Consider the following 19792-nt stretch of genomic DNA (forward strand, 5'->3'; position numbering starts at 1 on the left):
AAAAAATACACAAATGTATCTACATATGTTTTGGAACTCCCCACTGGTGGAATTGAAAAATGTTCCAATTGTGTGTAATTCAAATGGGGTACTAGCTCTGTGTAGGTAATGGAGTTCGTAATAATGGTAACAGAACAGTTTGCCATAGTTTACAGAATTCACATACATATCTTCACTTTCAAATACAGTATAATATTCAACCTCAGATATCATAGAATCCACTGTTTTTAGATCCCATTCATCAGGCACAATACCAGATATAATGATATCATTCATGGAAACTTTAATACATATGGAACTTGAATCATTTCAGTAGGGCAAACTATATCATATGGAATGTTATACCAAACAATCCATTCAAGAACTGGAACAGCAGAAATGTTCACTAGGGACAACTCTTTTCACACTTTGTGGGAAGACAAATAAGGCTTTAAAGCCTCATCTACCAGTTCAAATGCAGAAGTTCAGGAAGGTAATGACCATGTATAAGTAAGAAGAAGACAATGACAAATCCAATCAACAGGAAAAATGCAAGCAATGTTAATGTAATCCACAGGTAAGACCATGGACGGATCAAATAAGTGTGTTTAAGCCAGTTGAAAACAAACTTATGCCATGTACAGAAGTGTTTGTTGAATTTGAAGAAAAGTTGCATATGTTGATGGAGTAACCAGAAGCAGTCTGCACAAAAACTGGAGCTGGTGTAGGTGAAAGAGAACTAATAGACACTTCTAATGTTGATTCATCATAAACAACTCAGTTGATTTGTGATGTAGTGGAGGACTGTAGATTTATGTCTGGGACATTTCTTGAGCATGTAGCGATAACTAGAATCAACACAAGTGCATTCTTCGTCCTCCCCTACCTAGGGGGAAAATGTCAGTGTTGTTTAATGCTTGAAGAGGTGTCTACTGTATAGCTGTGAAAGGGGATATGGAACTACCAAGGAATCCTCTAGGTCTACTGTGCAGGATCGACCACATGATGAAACTTTATTTCGTAAATAGAGGCAAAACGTTTGTCTTTGGAACCAGCAAGCGGTGGTAGAATCATAGTTCTGGCACCCTGTATCTCAAGAACAGGTACGGTGCTGGGTAAGATGGGGCAAACTCCTTTTTCACAGCAATCTTCGCCTGAACCAGAACCCCCAACTTTTGGAATCCAGCCTGTAGACATTGGTGAAACCCTCATTCCCAAAGTGGTGGCGTGTGTAGTGGAATGTTCATCTCAGACCTGTTGTAATTGCTGTGAGACAGTGAGACATTCACTTATATCAAAAGAGGTTTTTGCCGCCACTGCGCCAAGACCGTCAAGATCTAGGACACACATTGGAATGCCAAACAGTACTTCATATGGGGTACTGCCTCCCAAAGATCTTCTAGGCAGAATAGTTAATGCTCTCCATATCAGATATAGGTGATTGATCCAACTACGACCTGGACCTAATACTCTAGCTGTTTTGCTTTGAGTCACGTTTTTTTCTTTCCACTATAGAATTTCCCCCAGGATGATAGGGGGAAGAATAATGCACCTCTACACCCAATGTTCCCATGGTGTCCCTGTAAGCCCTAGAGGCAAAAGCAGGGCCCTGGTCTGAATGGAATGCAGCAACTTCATATGTTCTGATAAAGACTGGCAAATCTTTCATAACAGTGAGAGCGTCAGTCGATCTCTGTGGTCACATCCAAAGGATTGTGGAATCAGAGTCTACTAGTAGAATGTATTTGTATGCACCATCAGAATGTAAAGGACCTCAATGGTCCAGGTACACACACTGCATAGGCTTGTTGGACACCAAATGGTGTGTCTGCAGTGGGCGTTTAATGGTGGAACCTTTGATTTATTGGCAAATGTCACAACTAAGTACACACTATTTGATCTGTTTGTATAGACCATGCCACCAATAGCGTGTTTGAAATAGTGAAATCGTAGCTGACACACCAGCATTTGCAGACGTAAAACCCTGTTGAGGTGCTCTGATTAATTTTAGCCTACAATCTTGGTGAGGGATCACACGATCACCCACTCCTGGAATTGTTTAATAAGGAATATGTTGGGTATGCTTTAGGCAAAGGCATGCCATCAGCTGAAGTGTTTACAACAGCCAGAATTTCATCATCTATGCTCTTGTGAGAATGAGCTATTGCAGCCATAGTTTCATTAAAACTGCAGATTTGACTGTTTCATCAGCCAAGGAATTCCGTACAATATGTATCCCAACACGTTGATGGCTCAGTGTATGTATTACATGAGCCTGTGGTAGTCTGTCTATGAATACTGCCAGCTTCCCCCACAGAATTTTATGCTTGATGGTGTTTCTTTTGGAGTGTCTGAATCTGTTAAGATGGCAATAGCGTAAGTTTTCATTGAAAGATAGGACACAATAGTACGAATCACACATGATCAGTGTGGGGAATTCAGGATTCGTATTTTCCAGTGCTAGAATCAATGCTTTCAGTTTAGCAAGTTGTGTGGTACAATCCCCAAGGGACTGTGTAAAGGTTTGTTGAGGGTGACATTTTCCATCCCTCATCACTCAATAAACAGCTGTGCAAGACGTGGAGTATTGATGTTTCATACCTACAGCAGGTTGACCTGTACCATCAGTGTAAATCAGTGGTTCCCAACCTTTTAACTTCTGTGGACCCCCACTTTACCCTTACTGGAACCTGGGGACCCCCATTGAATCATTGTAGGAATTCGGGGACTCCCAACTGAGTCATTACTGAAAGCTGAGGACCTAATCTGTTAATAATTTTTTATTTTCCAAGCAGTCGTAGACCCCCTGAAGAGGCTTCGCGGAACCCTAGGGATCCCCGGACCACAGGTTGGGAACCACTGGTGTAAATAAAGCATTTGTACTGATCTAGAGGCATGACGTTAGTATGCATGTACCGTAGCTCAGCAAGCACCTAGGAAAACCTAGCCAACATGTAAATTTTTCAAAACTAAACACCTACGGGTTTGCAGGGAGGGCTGACTTGCATAGCTTTCATCATGTTTTTCTACCCAGAATCCCTTGCAAACCTCAGACTTTGAATTAAAAAACCCATTTCCTCATATTTCTATGATGGAAACTTCAACCCACCAGGCATTCCCCCAGGCCTCCCAATAAAAATGGTACCTCACTTGTGTGGGTAGGCCAACTGCAGGTGACAGCCCAAAATGCAACATAGACACAGCACATTTTTCCACCGAAAACTGAACCTTTTTTCAAAAGCATTTAGATTGAGATTTTGGACCTTAGCTCAGCTGGCCCCTTGGGCAACCTGACCAACCTGTACATTTTTGAAAACTAGACTCCTAGGGGCATGTACAGTGGGTTGACTAGCATGACTTTCATCACATTTTACAGAGAATCCCGTGCAGACCTCATATTTTAACTAAAAAAACACATTTTCCTCACATTTCTGTGTTGTAAAATACAGGAATATGCAGTCATCCACAAACTTTCTCCCACCCTGCATTCCCCAATTTGTCCCAATAAAAAGGTGTGTCTGGGCCTAGAGCCTGTGACAGGAATGGATCACACAAGGGTCAATGGTAAGCATGAGGGCTAGTGTCGACCATGGGGTGATCCATTCGTGACGCGAGCACTAGGCACAGGCACACAAGTGGGGTCGTGTTTTTATCAGGACAAGTGGGGAAACACTAGGTGGTAGGAATTTTGTAGTTCCCTGCACATTCTTGCAGTTTACAGGATAGAAATGAAAGGAAAAATTGTGTTTTTATTTGATATTTCACACTTGCAGGGTATTCTAGGTAAGAGAACTTTGGGAAATCCACACAAACCACACCTCCATGGACTACCCCAGGTGTCTAGTTTTCAGAAATGTTTGAATTCAGTAGGGTTCCCTACACGGCAGCCAAGCTCAGGCCAAAAATGCAGGTGCCCGCCTTACAAAACTAAGTTGTTTTGTGATATATAATTTCTATGTCTCCACAATATGTTTTGGGCCCTTCCCTGTCGTGGCCACATACCCATCCACACAAGTGAGAGAAAGTTTTTTTCAGGATACTTAGGGAAAGGCTGGGCGGTAGGAATTATGTGGCTGCCTGCAGATTCCAGGACTTTCCTCACTGAAATGCAAGGAAAATGTGTTTTTAAAGCAAAGTTTGTGATTAACAGGGGATTCTGGGTGAAGCAAAACTAGTGAGAGACACGCAAGTCATGCACCCTTGGACTCCCCTGGTACTAGTATGGTAAAGTTAATCCGCCACTCACACTGGTTGGTTTTAGCACCTCCAGAAATTCTGGTTTCAAAGCATAAATACTTATCAAAGTATCTAAATATTGAAATGAAGCTTTCTGAAGGTGAGCCATAAAGCCTCTTCATGGCACCAACTGCTTTATGGTAGGCCTGGGCAGAATTCACGGAGTTCTGCTCTGCGGAATTTCCGCAAAGTTGATAAAAGACAGTGGAATTCCGTGGAGGTGGTGTTCCACGAGCCGCGGAGTGGCACCCTCTCCTCAATGTGCTCGATTTTGGAAGTGCTGGGCAGAGTCGGGCCTGGTTCAGGAGAGGGCCGTAGGCAGTGAAAGCTGCCATTTCAGGCCTCTTGTGCACCGGTCTGTCTTGTGTGCACTGCACACGGGACCGGCCGGTGCACAAGAGGACTGAAATGGCAGCTTTCTTTCTCTGCCTACAGCCCTGCGCTGAATTCAGGTCAGGGCCGTAGGCAGGGAAAGCTGCCATTTCAGGCCTCTTGTGCACCGGCCTGCCCAGTGTGCACTGCACATGCGGCAGACTGATGCACAAGAGGCCTGGGCAGGCTGGAGGGCAAGAGGCCTGAAACAGCAGCTTTCACTGTTCAGGCCAAGTCAAAGCTGCCGTTTCAGGCCTCTTGTGAACAAGTGTGTACATAAGAAAAATGAGGACTTACCTGGTCCTCCCATGGGGTCGTAGTCATTGCTAGTGGCCTGGCTCTCTTCCTCCCTCTGCCCCATGCTCCCGGGCCTGGGCCCAGAATGCTGGCAGAGGAAGGCTTGGAGTATCGGAGCTGGTGCCGGCAGCAGCTTCATGCTGCTGCCTCAACGTCGGTAGAACCGAGAGTGCACACTGCAGCCCAGTTATGGGCTACACAGCGCAAGTGCAGACTGTCTGCGCTTGCATTGTGTGGCCCATAATAGGGCTGCAGTGCACATGTGGTGAGCTCTGCTACGCTGGCAGGGCTAGCAGAGTTTTGGGACAAACTCTGCACTCCAAGCAGAGAGCTGAGTGCCAAAAATTCAGTTAGCTCTAACAGTGGAGCGGAGCTCGCCGCCCACCCGTACATTATCGTCCATTCACATGCCATTCACGCACAGCACACAACACTTTCATGCCGCCGGCCATGGCCCAAATCCAACCAGTCATTGCACTCACATCAACTTACCGCCACCAGACAAGGGCCCATCATGCTCATATGCCACAGGACGGAATAAGATTGACTACATTTTACCACCTGTCAAGCAACTGCCTCCTTTTTCCTGAACATTACCACACATATCTAACCTTTACTAATGGCTTTCATGACAGCCAAATGAGGCACTGGAAGACATGTCTTTCTCACTCTGCTAAATCAAACTCCTTCCAGTTTGTGGATGCAAGCTGGGGTGTCCAAAGATGCATTGCGAGGCCTATTCCTCGAACCTAGTGAGCATATCTACCTTTGAAATGAAAGCAGACATGCTGGGGAATTTTCACAAAGTTCCCTAAAGAGTTCCCAGTGAGCACGGGACCCACGTCTGGACATACCCTTCCCACTTAGGGCAACTTTAGCAACACAAAAGGATGATGGGCGGAGTGCTGGACAAAGCAAACACTCACCCCCCCGGTCACAGATCTGGGTTTAATCCATCGTTCTTTTGCTCACCATGTCACCCCAATTTGGACCCAGCCATATGCAAATCAGTCTTGACCCAGTCCCTTGCTCCCCATGCCACTGGAGTCAAGCTACCCTGGCTGATGAAGGGTGATACCCTGAAACAGGTCCTAGAATGCTTGTTTCTAGTCCAGGGAGGACCTGGCTTGGCAGTTCAGGCTGGACTGTTCCCATGGGGAACAGGGTCAAGACTGATTTGCATATGGCTGAGTCCAAACTGGAATGGCATGGGTAACAAAGAAAAAATGATGGATTTAGGCTCATATCTCTGTACTGGGGATGAATGTTTGACACTGTTCAGCATTCCGTCCATCACTTGTTCTTTTTTGCATTTGTTGCCCCAAGTGGGAAGGGTATGCCCAGACCTGGGTCCCTTGCTCCCCATGCCACTGGAGTCAAGCTAGTGTGACTGATGAAGGGTGATACCCTGAAGCTGGTCCTAGGATGCTTGTTTCCAGTCCAGAGAGGACCTGGCTTGGCAGTTTGAGCTGGACTGTCCCCATGGGGTCAGGGTCAAGACTGATTTGCATATAGCTGGGTCCAAACTGGAATGGCATGGGCAGCAAAAAAATGATGGATTTAGGCCCAGATCTCTGTACTGGGGGTAAATGTTTGACATTGTTCAGCATTCCTTCCATCATTTGTTATTTTTGCATTTGTCGCCCCAAGTGGGCAGGGTATGCCCAGACGTGGGTCCCGTGTTCCCCAGGCCACTGGAGTCAAGCTAGCCTGGCTGTAGAAGGGTGATACCTTGAAGCTGGTCCTAGGATGCTTACTTCCACTCCAGGGAGGACCTGGCTTGGCAGTTTGGGCTGGACTGTTCCCATGAGGAATAGCGTGAAGACTGATTTGCATATGGCTGGGTCCAAACTGAAATGGCATGGGTAGCACACTTTACATCAACAACATGGTAGACCCTTTTTGGGTGTTTTAGGAATGTGATCAGAAGAGTGTCGCTTCTGCAGCCTTGCCACATCCTCAAGAACATACGAAGTGGAGGCTGATGCTTCTGTAGCAGCAGGGAGGCTTTCAACAATCACAGACAACTGAAAGTCGGGAAAAGACATGAGTTTTACTGTGGTTGTCTGATGATAAACAACATATGCATTGTATGTTGCCACCTGGATCAGGTGGGTAAACAGTTTCTTGTACCAAGTGCAGATTTTACGACTTGCATTGTATGATAGAACAACCTGGTCGTTCTTGTCCACTCCGCCCATGTACTTATTGTAGTCAAGTATACAGGTGGGCTTGTGGACTTCAGCTATCTGACCCCAAACCATGATGGGGGAAGTGCCCTCATCATGAATTGAATTGAGCACATACACATCAAGCCTATCTGAGAACTTGACTGCGAGCAGTTCATTGGAAAACAATGCAGTACTCTGGGATTTCTGGAGCTTTTTCCAAACAAGCTCCTGTGGGAATCCTTTGTGGTGACAATGAACTGTACCGCAGGCCGCAGTACCAACTTTGTAGAGCTCACTGAACAGCTTTACTCCTGTACAGAAATTGTCCACATAAAGGTTATGACATTTGTGAAGGAGTGGCTAGACAATCTTTTGGTTGACCCATAGCATGGGATGGCAACCTACAGGGTTTAGCATGGAGTCCTTCCCTATATACACTCTCAAGCTGTACACTCAGGCAGTACAGTTCTCACACAGCATGTACAGCTTGATGCCATAGGGAGCTCTTTTGCTCACAATGTGCTGCCTGAACAGCAGCCGCTCTTTCTACGGCATCAAGGACTCATCGACTGCTATATTCTTTCCAGGAATATTTATCTCTGGAAACTTGGCAGACAAATGTTCGACAATGGCTGAGTTTTGATCAACCTGTCATGGTCTGGATGGTCCAGGGGCAATGCAGCAGAATTGTCATTGAAATGCAGCATGCGCTGCAAAAGCCAAAAATTATCTCTGCTCATGTACGGTGCGAAGATGGGGTTACCCAAACCGTGTGAGTTGTCCAGTAGGACTACAAGGTGGGTTTGTGCACTAGCCCCATTAGGAGAGAAAGGCCCAAAACTATCTTCACCTTTTCCAGCGAAGTGGGAGTCCACTGGCGTGCCCTAGAACAGGGCCCTAGAGTGCCTCCATGCTCCCTCAGAAATTGTTCGGCACGCAAATTTGTTTGATGCACAATTTGCTGAAGGAAGTCGACATCCAGAAATAGATGGACATAGTCAATTGGCAAAAAGTTGCCCGGATCGACTTTACATCCAGCATCACCAGAAAAAGGTGGAATTTGGGGATGAACTAAATTGAGGGTCTGCCAAGAGAGCACTCTGTCTGTGTTTGCCGCTGCACGTGCCTGCTCTCTGGGTTGGGCTAACCTGCTGTTGTTGTGCTGCACAGACTCTGCTTGCAAAGGGACATCACAACTGTCCTCATCATCCCCCTCAGAATCACTGGAAGAGGAGTCATCGGATCATTCCCAGATTCTCCTCCACTGTCTTCTCCCTCAGATGCTGTTTCAGTACCTGCTGTCTTAGTCTCTGATCCTGCCGCAGAGCTGTCCTCCATAACCTGAGTTAGGGCTTGAGCAGCAGTCATCCAACACGACACCATCTCTGATACTGGCTGAACTGTCCCTCTAAAACACTAGCCTACGTGGAAGGCAGATATGTTGTTCACAAAATTGCTGGCGGGGGTGTGTGTGTGTGTGATGTTTGTAATACTAAACGTCGGTCACCTTACCTTTGCTTCTTCCAGCAATCAGAATGTTCTCTAAAGGCACTGAAAAAAACAAAAAAGACACACTATTACTTCACCTTGCCACATACCCATCATCACATCCTTTAGCACTGGTGGCTCCCAGAGTGACAAACATTTTTGGCGCTCCCGCCCCATTACCTTCTCCTTGCATTCCCTTACTACCACCCAGCAAAAGGGCCCCTCATCTCTCCATCGCACCTCTCTTACATAGCTTTGGTTTGTTTTAAAGCACTGGTAACTGCTGCCCTTACTAATCAATTCAGCAATCCACATAAAATACAGACCTTTTCTTTGCAGCACACATGTTAACCCTCTGTGCAATTTTATGGCAAAACTACCACAAAACGCTGATCTCACTCCCTAGCTGGAACGCAATCACAAGAGGTATTGTGACGTTTTCATTGCTGCACAAAAGCTGTGTGTGTGTGTGTGGGTGTAAATCTTCAAGGTATTTTGGCTTGGACCATATTCCAGAACATGAAAGAGGTGGTGACAGGATTAGGAAATTAAGGCAACTAGAATCCAGGTATATTATTAAATTAAGAACTAAGATACCGTTTGGGATGAACAATGATGAGGAACTTTTTGTACATCTTTGATTATTTTGAATATTAAGGATGAGAGCAATGTTGTTTCAATGAATATTCAAATAATGACATTGAAAAGTAATCATATAAAAAATAATTCACAGCTATAGAAATTGGCCATAATCTAATTAAATGAAAGTACTTACTAATTAAGTTTGAAATAATTGTGTAAAAATTATTTACCATATTCGAGTGGATTGATGATTTATATTTAGAGTATTCTTATATTAATGAGATGTTCCTTTCTTGTAAATTTTTTTGATAAATTAAGGGTTAAATGTATTGAAGTATAAATACTGTTATATTTTGGTTAATGTAGTTATTATGAATAGGCATAAAAATAATAGTTTTGTGTTTTGGTTTTAAAAGAAACAGTGCACTGCAATATCCATAATGCAGTGTAAAAGCTCACTAATTGTGAACGTATAAATAGTAACAGAAAGAAAGGACTTTCAAACCGAGAAGAAGACTGTTAAGTCAAAACGCGTCGTTCTTTTTGTTTACTGCACTAATAAATCAAGAATATTTTCCTTAATTGAGTGCGCGGCCAGAAGTATTTGTTTAACATATTAATTGAAAGCTCTGCCAGATTTCACGCATCGCACCAACTGATGAGCATGTCGCGGTGTGTGGCCGCATTGTTATGAAGATAAATGTTTTCAGCGACGGCACCCAGCATCCAAGAGTTTGTGCTGTGAGAAATAAATGCGGTTCCAGAATTAGCATCGCGGAAACGGCATCGGAGGACGACGCTTAAGTGAAAGCTGTGTTCAGGGTAAGTCTGCATAAAACTGTGAAAGAAATAAACAGCGACTGTTACTTCTATCGATGTTGAAGTGGCCAGTCTGGGGGAAAGAACATGTATCTCCCAGAGTTTGTGGCTGTTAAGGACATTTGAAACTCGTAAGAATCCAGTTATAAATAGTTTTTTTAAATTGGACAGTGCAAGAAAACAAAAAAAAGGAAAAAAAATATCAAATACTCACTTGATTATGGAAGCCAGAAAAAATAAACGTTCAATGTTGGCCATGAAATTATTTGGTGAAGGTGATCAAAATATCTCGTCTGAAATCACGCCATCACAACAACAAAAAGACTCATAATTGAAATATAAATTTTTTCAGCTAGAGAAACAATATAAAAGAGAAATTAGCAAAAGTTGGAAGGTACTTACCTTGGAAAAATACATTGAAGTTAAGAGAATTCCCAGGGGGTTACGGATTTTCACTATTCCAACATATTCGGATATGAAACCAGAGTTATTTCAAGAGTGGGAAGAGAATAACATGCAATGTTCTTTAAACATGATGAGAATATTAATTAAATACGCAAAATTGGACTTGGATGAGACACATAAGAAAATTAAAGATCTGGAGGAACAAATAGCTAAGAATGAAGATAAAAATGAGCAAGAATCATTAAGAAAAAGTATGGAAAATAAATTGGACAAATATGAAGACATAATACAGGAACGTAAGAAGAGCAAATTCATAAGAGATGAGAAGGACTACAAATATGGAAGAATTTTAACATTTGCGAAAAGATTTGAAAGTTTGAAGTATGATGCTAAATGGAATAGTGCAAAACAAAATTTGAATAACACCAATACTTTCAGTGAATCTGATGTAGACTTAAGTGCAGGAGAGGGATCTTTGGAACATGTTGATATTCCAGTGAAAAATACTTTTTTAGAGGAGATGAAAGTGTTGTATCTGGACCAACGGCTAATGAGAGGAAGAGGAAGAAACAAAGGCCGTGGTTTTGGGAAAAACACGGATTCAATAGGAAAAGGAAAAGAAAGACAAGAAGAGCAAAAAGAAAAAGTAATAGAAAGGAGACAATATCCTCTCGGGAGTCAGAAAAAATAACAGAGGAACTTGATTTAGTAATAAACCTATCAGACTATGAATTAACACCAGCTGAACAACGTATGTTGAATAAGGGCTTATCGTTTTGTCCTGAGACTCATTTTAATTATGTGGAAACTCGTATTGATGTTTACAAATTTATTCGCAAATTAAAATTGATCAAATTCCATCCATGCAGTCGCAGGAGGGAAAGTGGAATAAAGATGATTCAATAATCAATGAATCAGGAAATTTGGACTTACAAATTGATCAAATATCTGATTTAAAAACTATGTTCGACTTATATCATAATTTATCAAATGAAGACTATACAGAAATGGAAGTGCTTCAGGAACTGAATGTGGATACTAACAAACACAAATTTAGTCATTTTAAAGAAAGATCTAAATTTTGCCCGGTTCTATCACCTGGTAATAAAATTGATACAGTTTCAGAACTTGTATTAGGAGACATAGATGAATTACAAAAGATAAGACATCATGGATCACAAGAGAATTTAACAAAAAGTGAACGGTTGGCATTAAAAAATCTGATGAATAATAATAACATCATAATAAAGCCGGCGGATAAGGGTGGAAATATTGTGATTTTAAATACACAAAGTTATATTATGGAAAGATATAGGCAGCTAAAGAATGAGTCGAGTTTTAAAAAACTTAGCCATAATCCTATAAATCTGATGATCCACCACCTGCATTCTAAATTGGATGATTGGCACCAACAACAGTTGCTTAATCTTGATGCATATAAGTATCTAAAGAAGGAAAATCCAACTTTACCTACAATTTATTTCTTACCTAAAATTCACAAATCTTTAACCAATCAACCAGGAAAACCAATTGTTTCTGCATGTGATTCACTCTATAAAAGAGTATCCGATTATGTAGACTTTTATTTGGCACCCATTGTAATGACATTGAGTTCATATATAAAGGACTCAGGAGATTTACAAAACATTTTGACGAATGTAAATTGGAGTGATGAATACTTGTTGGTTACTATTGATGTAGTCTCTTTGTATACATCTATTAATCATGATATGGGTTTGAAGGCATGTGAATACTTTTTAAGGCAAAGAAACATTGCTGAATTGGACCATTCAAAAATGTTATTGTCCATGATAGATATGTGTCTTAAAAACAATATCTTTATATTTAATCATGAGATCTATCAACAAATATGTGGGACAGCAATGGGTATGTCCCTTTCTCTGAATTATGCCAACCTAGTAATGGGCTGGTGGGAGAGAGAAATAGCATGGGGAAAAACAAATGACACATATTTGGACACAATTGCCCTATGGGTACGTTTTATTGATGATTTGTTCATCATTTGGCATGGTTCGCAGGAGGAATTTAGCCCCATAAGTGCGGGCGTCGGCCCTGGTGCGGGTCACGACCAGTGGCCGACACCGGGGGGGGGGGGGGTTAAAAATCCTCCGATGCAATGCACCGGAGGTTTTTTTATTTTTTCTTCCTGTTGGAGACGTGGAACAACTTCCGCATCTCCCCCCAACCCCTTACCGCCCCTTTGTGACAGCGCGCCGCGAGGCGCGTTGACGTCACATTTCTCCCCACCGGAGCAGAAGCAGAGCAGGTAAGCGTCCTCTTCTACTCCGGTGGGGAAAAAAGGCCAAAACGACCTCCCCAGATGCCAGGGAGGCATTGATGGAAAGAGGAGACTCTCCCCTTTCCATCAATGCCTCCCTGGCACAGTTTCCTGGCCATGGATTACAGCGCGGCTGCAATCCATGGCCAGGAAACGCCCCTAGACACAAGGGATCCTCTTTGGGGGGGTCGGCCCACTTGTAAAAGGGCCGCCTCACCCCGTGGGGGCACTATTTTATAAAAATAATAGTTTTGGGCGGCGATCGCGCCCCCCAGATAAAAAAAAATTAAAAACAAAATGGCGGGTTCGGTCCTCCAAACACGGGCCGACCCCTGGGGGATCAAAAAAGAAACTAGTTTTCCCTGGGGGGGCCCGACCGCCCCCCCAGGGAAAAATAGATTATATTAAAAAAAAAAAAAATGTTGGGGGTCAGCCTTTAGGGTGACCCTCTATGGGTCCATTTTTTTTTTATACAGGAGTGCTTTGCCAAGGGAAAGCACACATGTATAAAAAAAAAAGTTCTGTAGAGAGTTAGTCTCTTGCTTTCTCTCTCTCTCTCTCTCTATATATATATATATATATGTATATGTATATGTATATATATATATATATATATAAACATATATATATATTTTTTTTTATTTGTGTGTTGTTTTCCGGGAGCCACAATTGGCCCCCCCAGGGAAACCACACATATACATAAAAGTTATATTATACATGTTTTATTGCAAGTATAAAAAATGAAAGAAAAGAGGGACTCATTTACTGTGATCAAGACTCCTTGAGAGTCGAAACGCGTAGGTGGCTGTTGCTTGCAATAAAACATGTCAATTTGAACCTCGTGGAGTGCGGTGAGATTCTTGTTCACAAAATATATATATATGCATGCATGTATGTCTTTTCTCTAGTGGCAGTTGCCATAAAGTAGCGCAGATGGTTTATTGTCCTGCTGCAAAGGGTATACACATTTATATGTATTTAGCTGAGTGGATTAGTAAAGGCAAGCGTTACCTGCGCTTTAAAACAAATGTTATGCGAGGGGGACTATGGAGATATGAGCAGCACTTTTGCTGGGTGGTACTGAGGGAATTAGAAGAGGAGGTAATGGGAGGCAGAGCACCAAAAATGACTGTCGCACTAGGTGCCACCAGCGCTGAAGGCTGTGATGATGGGTATGTGTTAAGTTGAAGTAATACATTCTTTTATGTTTTTTTCAGTGTTTTCAGAGAATCTGCCGAACTGGAGAAGAAGTGAAGGTAAGGTGACGACATTTCCTATTGTACACATCATACCCACGAGCAATTTTGTGACTATCTGCCTTCTACGTAGGCTAGTAATTTAGAGGTACAGTTTAGCCAGTAGCAAAGATGGTGTCTCATTGGATGACTGCTGATCAAGCCCTAACTCGGGTTCTGGAGGACAGTTCTGATGTAGGCTCAGAGACTGAGACAGCAGATACTGAGACAGCATCTGAGGGAGAGGACAATGGGGCAGAATCTGGGAGTGATTTTTCAGTCGGTGGAGTCCCATCTGACGACACCTCTTCCAGTGAGTCTGAAGGAGACAATGACGACAGCCGTGCTGTCCCTTCGCAAGCACATTCTGTGCAGCGGGACAACATTGGGTTAGTCGAACCCAGAGAGCAGGTGCTTGCGGCCACAAGCACAGATAGAGTGCTCTCTTGGCAGCCCCCCTGTTTAGTTCAGCCCCAAATTCCACCTTTAACTGGTGATGCTGGATGTAAAGTCGATACAGCTAACTTTTTGCCAGTCGATTACATCCATCTATTTTTGGATGTTGACTTCCTTCAGAAAATTGTGCAGCAAACAAATTTACGTGCAGACCAATTTCTGAGGGAGCGTGGAGGCACTCTAGGGCCCCGTTCTAGGGCACGCAAGTGGACTCCCACTTCGCTGGCGGAGTTGAAGATATTTTTGGGCCTTATGCTCAAAATGGGGTTAGTGCAGAAACCCACCTTGCAGTCCTACTGGACGACTCACACGGTTTGGGTAACCCCCATCTTCGCACCATACATGAGCAGAGATTGTTTTTTGCTACTGCAGGGCATGCTGCATTTCAATGACAATTCTGCTGCATTGCCCCTGGACCATCCAGACCATGACAGGTTGTTCAAAATTCGGCCTGTCGTGGAACATTTGTCTGCCAGGTTTCCAGAGATCTATACTCCTGGAAAGAATATAGCAGTCGATGAGTCCTTGATACTGTACAAAGGACGGCTGCTTTTCAGACAGTACATTGTGAGCAAAAGAGCTTGCTATGGCATAAAGCTGTACATGCTGTGTGAGAGCTCTTCTGGCTATGTGTACAGCTTGAGAGTGAATACTGGGAAGGATTCTACCCTAAACCCTGTAGGTTGCCCTACCGCGTTAGGGGTACAGGTAAGATTGTATGGGAACTTGTCCAGCCACTTCTTTACAAAGGTTATAACCTTTATGTGGACAATTTCTATACAGGAGTAGAGCTGTTCAGTGAGATCTACAAAGCTGGCACTGTGGCCTGTGGTACAGTTCGTTGTAACCGCAAAGGATTCCCGCAGGAGCTTGTTTGCCGCCCTCTACGAACTCCACCCGCCCCAGCCGACTGACCTCCTGGACCAGCATCAGCGACGACGAGACCCGCAAGACCATGAACTCCATCCACTCTGGATCACCATCAGACCCCTGCCCTCACCACATCTTTAACAAAGCAGACACACCTACGGAGAGTCATCAACATCTCCTTTGAGACTGCAAGATTCCCGGAAAGCTGGAAACACGCCGAAATCAACGCCCTTCTCAAGAAACCAAAAGCAGATCCCACCGACTTAAAAAACTTCCGGCCCATCTCCCTGCTCCCTTTCCCGGCAAAAGTAATAGAGAAAATTGTCAACACCCAGCTCACTCGGTACCTCGAAGACAGCAACATCCTCGACCCCTCCCAGTCCGGCTTCAGGCGTAACCATAGCACCGAAACCGCCCTCCTCGCAGCCACAGACGACATCAGGAGCCACCTCGACAACGGAGAAACATCAGCTCTAATCCTCCTAGACATCTCGCTGCCTTTGACACTGTCTGTCACCACACCCTGAAAGTCCGCCTCCGTGAAGCAGGAATCCAAGACCAGGCCCTCGAATGGATCGCATCCTTCCTCGCCGGCAGAACCCAAAGAGTCCGCCTCCCCCGTACCAATCCAAGGCCTTCAACATCATCTGCGGCATACCCCAGGGCTCAGCCCGACACTGTTCAATATCTACATGGCCCCCTCGCACAGGTGGCCCATCAGCACAACCTCAGCATCATCTCCTACGCCGACAAAACCCAACTCATCCTCTCCCTCACCAACGACCCTCGCACTGCCAAAACCAACCTTCACGAGGGACTGAAAGCCATCGCCGACTGGATGAGAGACAACAGGCTAAAACTGAACTCAGACAAAACAGAGGTCCTCATCCTTGGGCCCACCCCCTCCGCCTGGGACGACTCGTGGTGGCCGACATCGCTGGGTCCCCTACCGACACCCACCGACAGCGCACAGAACCTCGGCTTCACCCTCTACTCATCCCTCTCCATGTCAAAACAGGTCAACACTGTCTCCTCCTCCTGCTACAACACCCTCTGTATGCTCCGCAGAGTCTACAAATGGATCCCAACAGAAACAAGAAAAACAGTAATCCAGGCCTTCGTCAGCAGCAGACTCGACTACGGCAACGCCCTCTACGCCAGCATCCCATCAAAACACCTACAACGCCTACAACGCATCCAGAACGCCTCCGCCTGACTCATCCTCAACATCCCTCGCCACAGCCACATCACCCCCCACCTCAGAGACCTCCACTGGCTCCCCGTCGAAAAGAGGATCACCTTCAAGCTCCTCACCCTCGCACACAAGGCACTCCACAACACCGGACCAACATACCTGAACAGCAGACTCAGCTTCTACACCCCTACCCGGCAACTCCGCTCCGCCAACCTCGCCCTCGCCACCATCCCCTGCATCCAACGCAAATCTTCCGGTGGCAGATCATTCTCGTACCTCCCCGCCAAGACTTGGAACACCCTCCCGGCTGACCTAAGACAGACCCAGGACCTGCTGTCCTTCAGAAGACTCCTCAAGACCTGGCTCTTCGAGCAGTAGCAGTACCCCTCCCCCCCACAGCGCCTTGAAACCCTCACGGGTACGTAGCACGCTTTACAAATAATTGATTGATTAATTTGCAAGAAGCTCCAGAAATCAGAGAGTACTGCATTGCTTTCTAACGAACTGCTCGCAGTCAAGTTCTTGGATAGGCGTGATGTATATGAGCTCACTACAATTCATGATGAGAGCACTTCTCCCATCACGGTTTGGGGTCAGAGGGCCGAAGTCCACAAGCCCATCTGTATACTTGATTACAATAAGTACATGGGCGGAGTGGACAAGAACGACCATGTTCTTCAACCATACAATGCGTGTCGTAAAACTCGCACTTGGTACAAGAAACTGTTTACCCACCAGATTCAGATGGCAACATATAATGCGTATGTTGTTTACAGTCAGACAACCACAGGAAGACTCATGACTTTCCTTGACTTCCAGTTTTCTGTAATTGAAAGTCTCACTGCTGTTACAGAAGCAGCAGCAGCCTCCACCTCATATGTTCTTGAGGATGTGGCAAGGCTGCAGGAGTGACACTTTGCTGATCGCATTCCTAAAACACCTAATAAGGATCGTCCATGTCGTCGCTGTAAAGTGTGCTCGAAGCATGGAAAGCGGCAGGAGAGTCGGTATTACTGTCCCCAGTGTCCATCACAACCAGGCCTCTGTAGCCCTACTTGCTTCAAATACTAAAGCAAAGTTCTGGGAAATCGACTGAGGTTGAGCTGCCGTTGGGTAATCCTTTCAGTGGCAGTGCATGGATACCGAACGTTCATGGGCCACTGCTTCGTTAGGCAAGGAGCCACAGAATTTTACTTCTTCTACTTCATCATGGACTTCCTTTTGGACTGCTTGAGAGCTAAATCCACCATCAGAACATGGTCGGTGTTATGCTCAATTAACATGCATTATATTCCCCCTACTGCATATACTAGTGGACAGAACATATGCCACATTGTCACAGAGTACCCTTTCTTCACCAGCATGTCTACCTTACTTTCAACTGTAGATATGCTCTCTCAGTTCGAGGAATCACTTTGTACGGCATTCTTGGAAACCCCCAACTTGCATCCACAAACTAGTATAGGTTCACTTGGCAATTATAAAGGATTAGCCAGGACTCTGATGAGAACATAGACATGAATGGGTAATGAAAGCTTATGGTAGGTGTGCATTCAGAGGGTTATTGCACAGGTAGAAGGCAGATAGTAAAGGTAGTACAGATGTACATCATCTACACCTATGGATTCAAACCCATTGGTGCCATCCCAGCACTGAAGAAGAATGACTTGTATAGGTCAGTGTTTGACCTGCTTTTCATGTTCATCCTCCATCAGAACTTAGTAGATGTTCAGTTTGCTGTATAAGTGCATTACAGTCACATCACTGCACATAGGGCCTGATTCTAACTTTGGAGGACGGTGTTAAACCGTCCCAAAAGTGGCGGATATACCACCTACCGTATTACGAGTTCCATAGGATATAATGGACTCGTAATACGGTAGGTGGTATATCCGCCACTTTTGGGACGGTTTAACACCGTCCTCCAAAGTTAGAATCAGGCCCATAATGTTCTCATGGACTCCCCTGTGTGCCAAACACTACCCTTTTTCATAGCCTATGACCTTCTCTTTTGGGAACATCATGAGAAATCCCCAGCATGCCTCCCTTAGTTTCAAAGGTAGATATGCTCACTCAGTTCGAGGAATCGCTTTGTACAGCATACATCCACAAACTGGAAGGAGTTGGATTTAGAACAGAGAGTGCGTTAAAGGCGCATGAAAAACATGTCTTCCTGAGCCTCAGGTGGCTGTCACAGGAGTCATTAGTAAAGGTTTGTTACGCATGCATTTGGTGATGTTAAGGAAGAAGGAGGCAGTTAGCATATGACCTTCTCTTTAGGGAACATTATGAGAAATCCCCAGCATGTCTCCCATAGTTTCAAAGGTAGATATGCTCACTCAGTTCGAGAAATCGCTTTGTACGGCATACTCGGACACCCCCAACTTGCATCCACAAACTGGAAGGAGTTGGATTTAGCACAGAGTTTGTTAAAGGCGCATGAAAAACATGTCTTCCTGAGCCTCAGGTGGCTGTCACAGGAGTCATTAGTAAAGGTTCGATACACATGCATTTGGTAATGTTAAGGAAGAAGGAGGCAGTTACTTGACAGGTGGTAAAATGTAGTCAAACGTATTCCGTTCTGTGGCGTGTGAATGTGATGGGCCCTTCTCTGGCAGCGGTAAGTTAATGTGAGTGCAGTAATTGGTTGGATTGGGCCCGTGGCCGGCGATATGAAAGGGTTGTTTGTTGTGTGTGAATGGCGTGTGAATGCACCATAAAGAGGTTGGTGCCTGGATGCAGCTTTATGGCCCACCTTCAGAAGGCTTGGTTTCAATATTCAGATACTTTGATAAGTATTCATGCTTTGAAACCATAATTTCTGGAGGTGCTAAAACCAGCCAGTGTGAGTGATGGGTTAACTTTAACAAACTAGTAGCAGGGGAGTCCAAGGGTGCAGGACTTGCATGGCTCTCACCAGTTTTCCTTCACCCAGAATCCCCTTGAAATCACAAAATGTGCTTAAAAAAACCACAATTGCCTTGCATTCCAATGAGCAGAAGTCCAGGGATCTGCAGGGAGCCACGAGTTCCACTACGTCTCCAGCAAAAAACTGCCTCACTTTAGTGAGTGGGCAAGTGACCACAACAGGGAAGTACCCAAAACGGATTGTGGAGACATTAAAATTACCTACCACAAAACAGCCTTGTTTTTTAAGACAGTCACCTAAGTATTTGGTCCTGGGCTCGGCAGCCATATAGGGAAACCTACCAAACTCAGACATTTCTGAAAACTAGACACCCAAGGCAGCCCACGTAAATGTGGCGTGTTTGGATTTAACAACGTTTTCTTACCCAGAATACCCTGCAAAAGTGAAACGTTGATTAAAACCACTATTTTTCCTTTCTTTTTTATCACAGAAACTACAGGAATGTGCAGGGATCCTCAA

The 19792-nt window shown here is 44.5% G+C and overlaps 1 protein-coding gene across 1 annotated transcript in view; it reads left to right on the plus strand.

Annotated features, from left to right (window-relative positions):
- Positions 1-19792, plus strand: part of LOC138259373 (uncharacterized) — a 117208-nt gene that overhangs the window by 57873 nt on the left and 39543 nt on the right. The window contains exon 3 of the mRNA XM_069207070.1: positions 13866-13904. Within this exon, the coding sequence (XP_069063171.1) occupies positions 13866-13904 (39 nt within the window). The remainder of the gene's footprint in view (positions 1-13865; positions 13905-19792) is intronic.

This window comes from Pleurodeles waltl, chromosome 2_1 (assembly GCF_031143425.1).
Source record: "Pleurodeles waltl isolate 20211129_DDA chromosome 2_1, aPleWal1.hap1.20221129, whole genome shotgun sequence".
Classification (NCBI taxonomy): Eukaryota; Metazoa; Chordata; class Amphibia; order Caudata; family Salamandridae; genus Pleurodeles; species Pleurodeles waltl.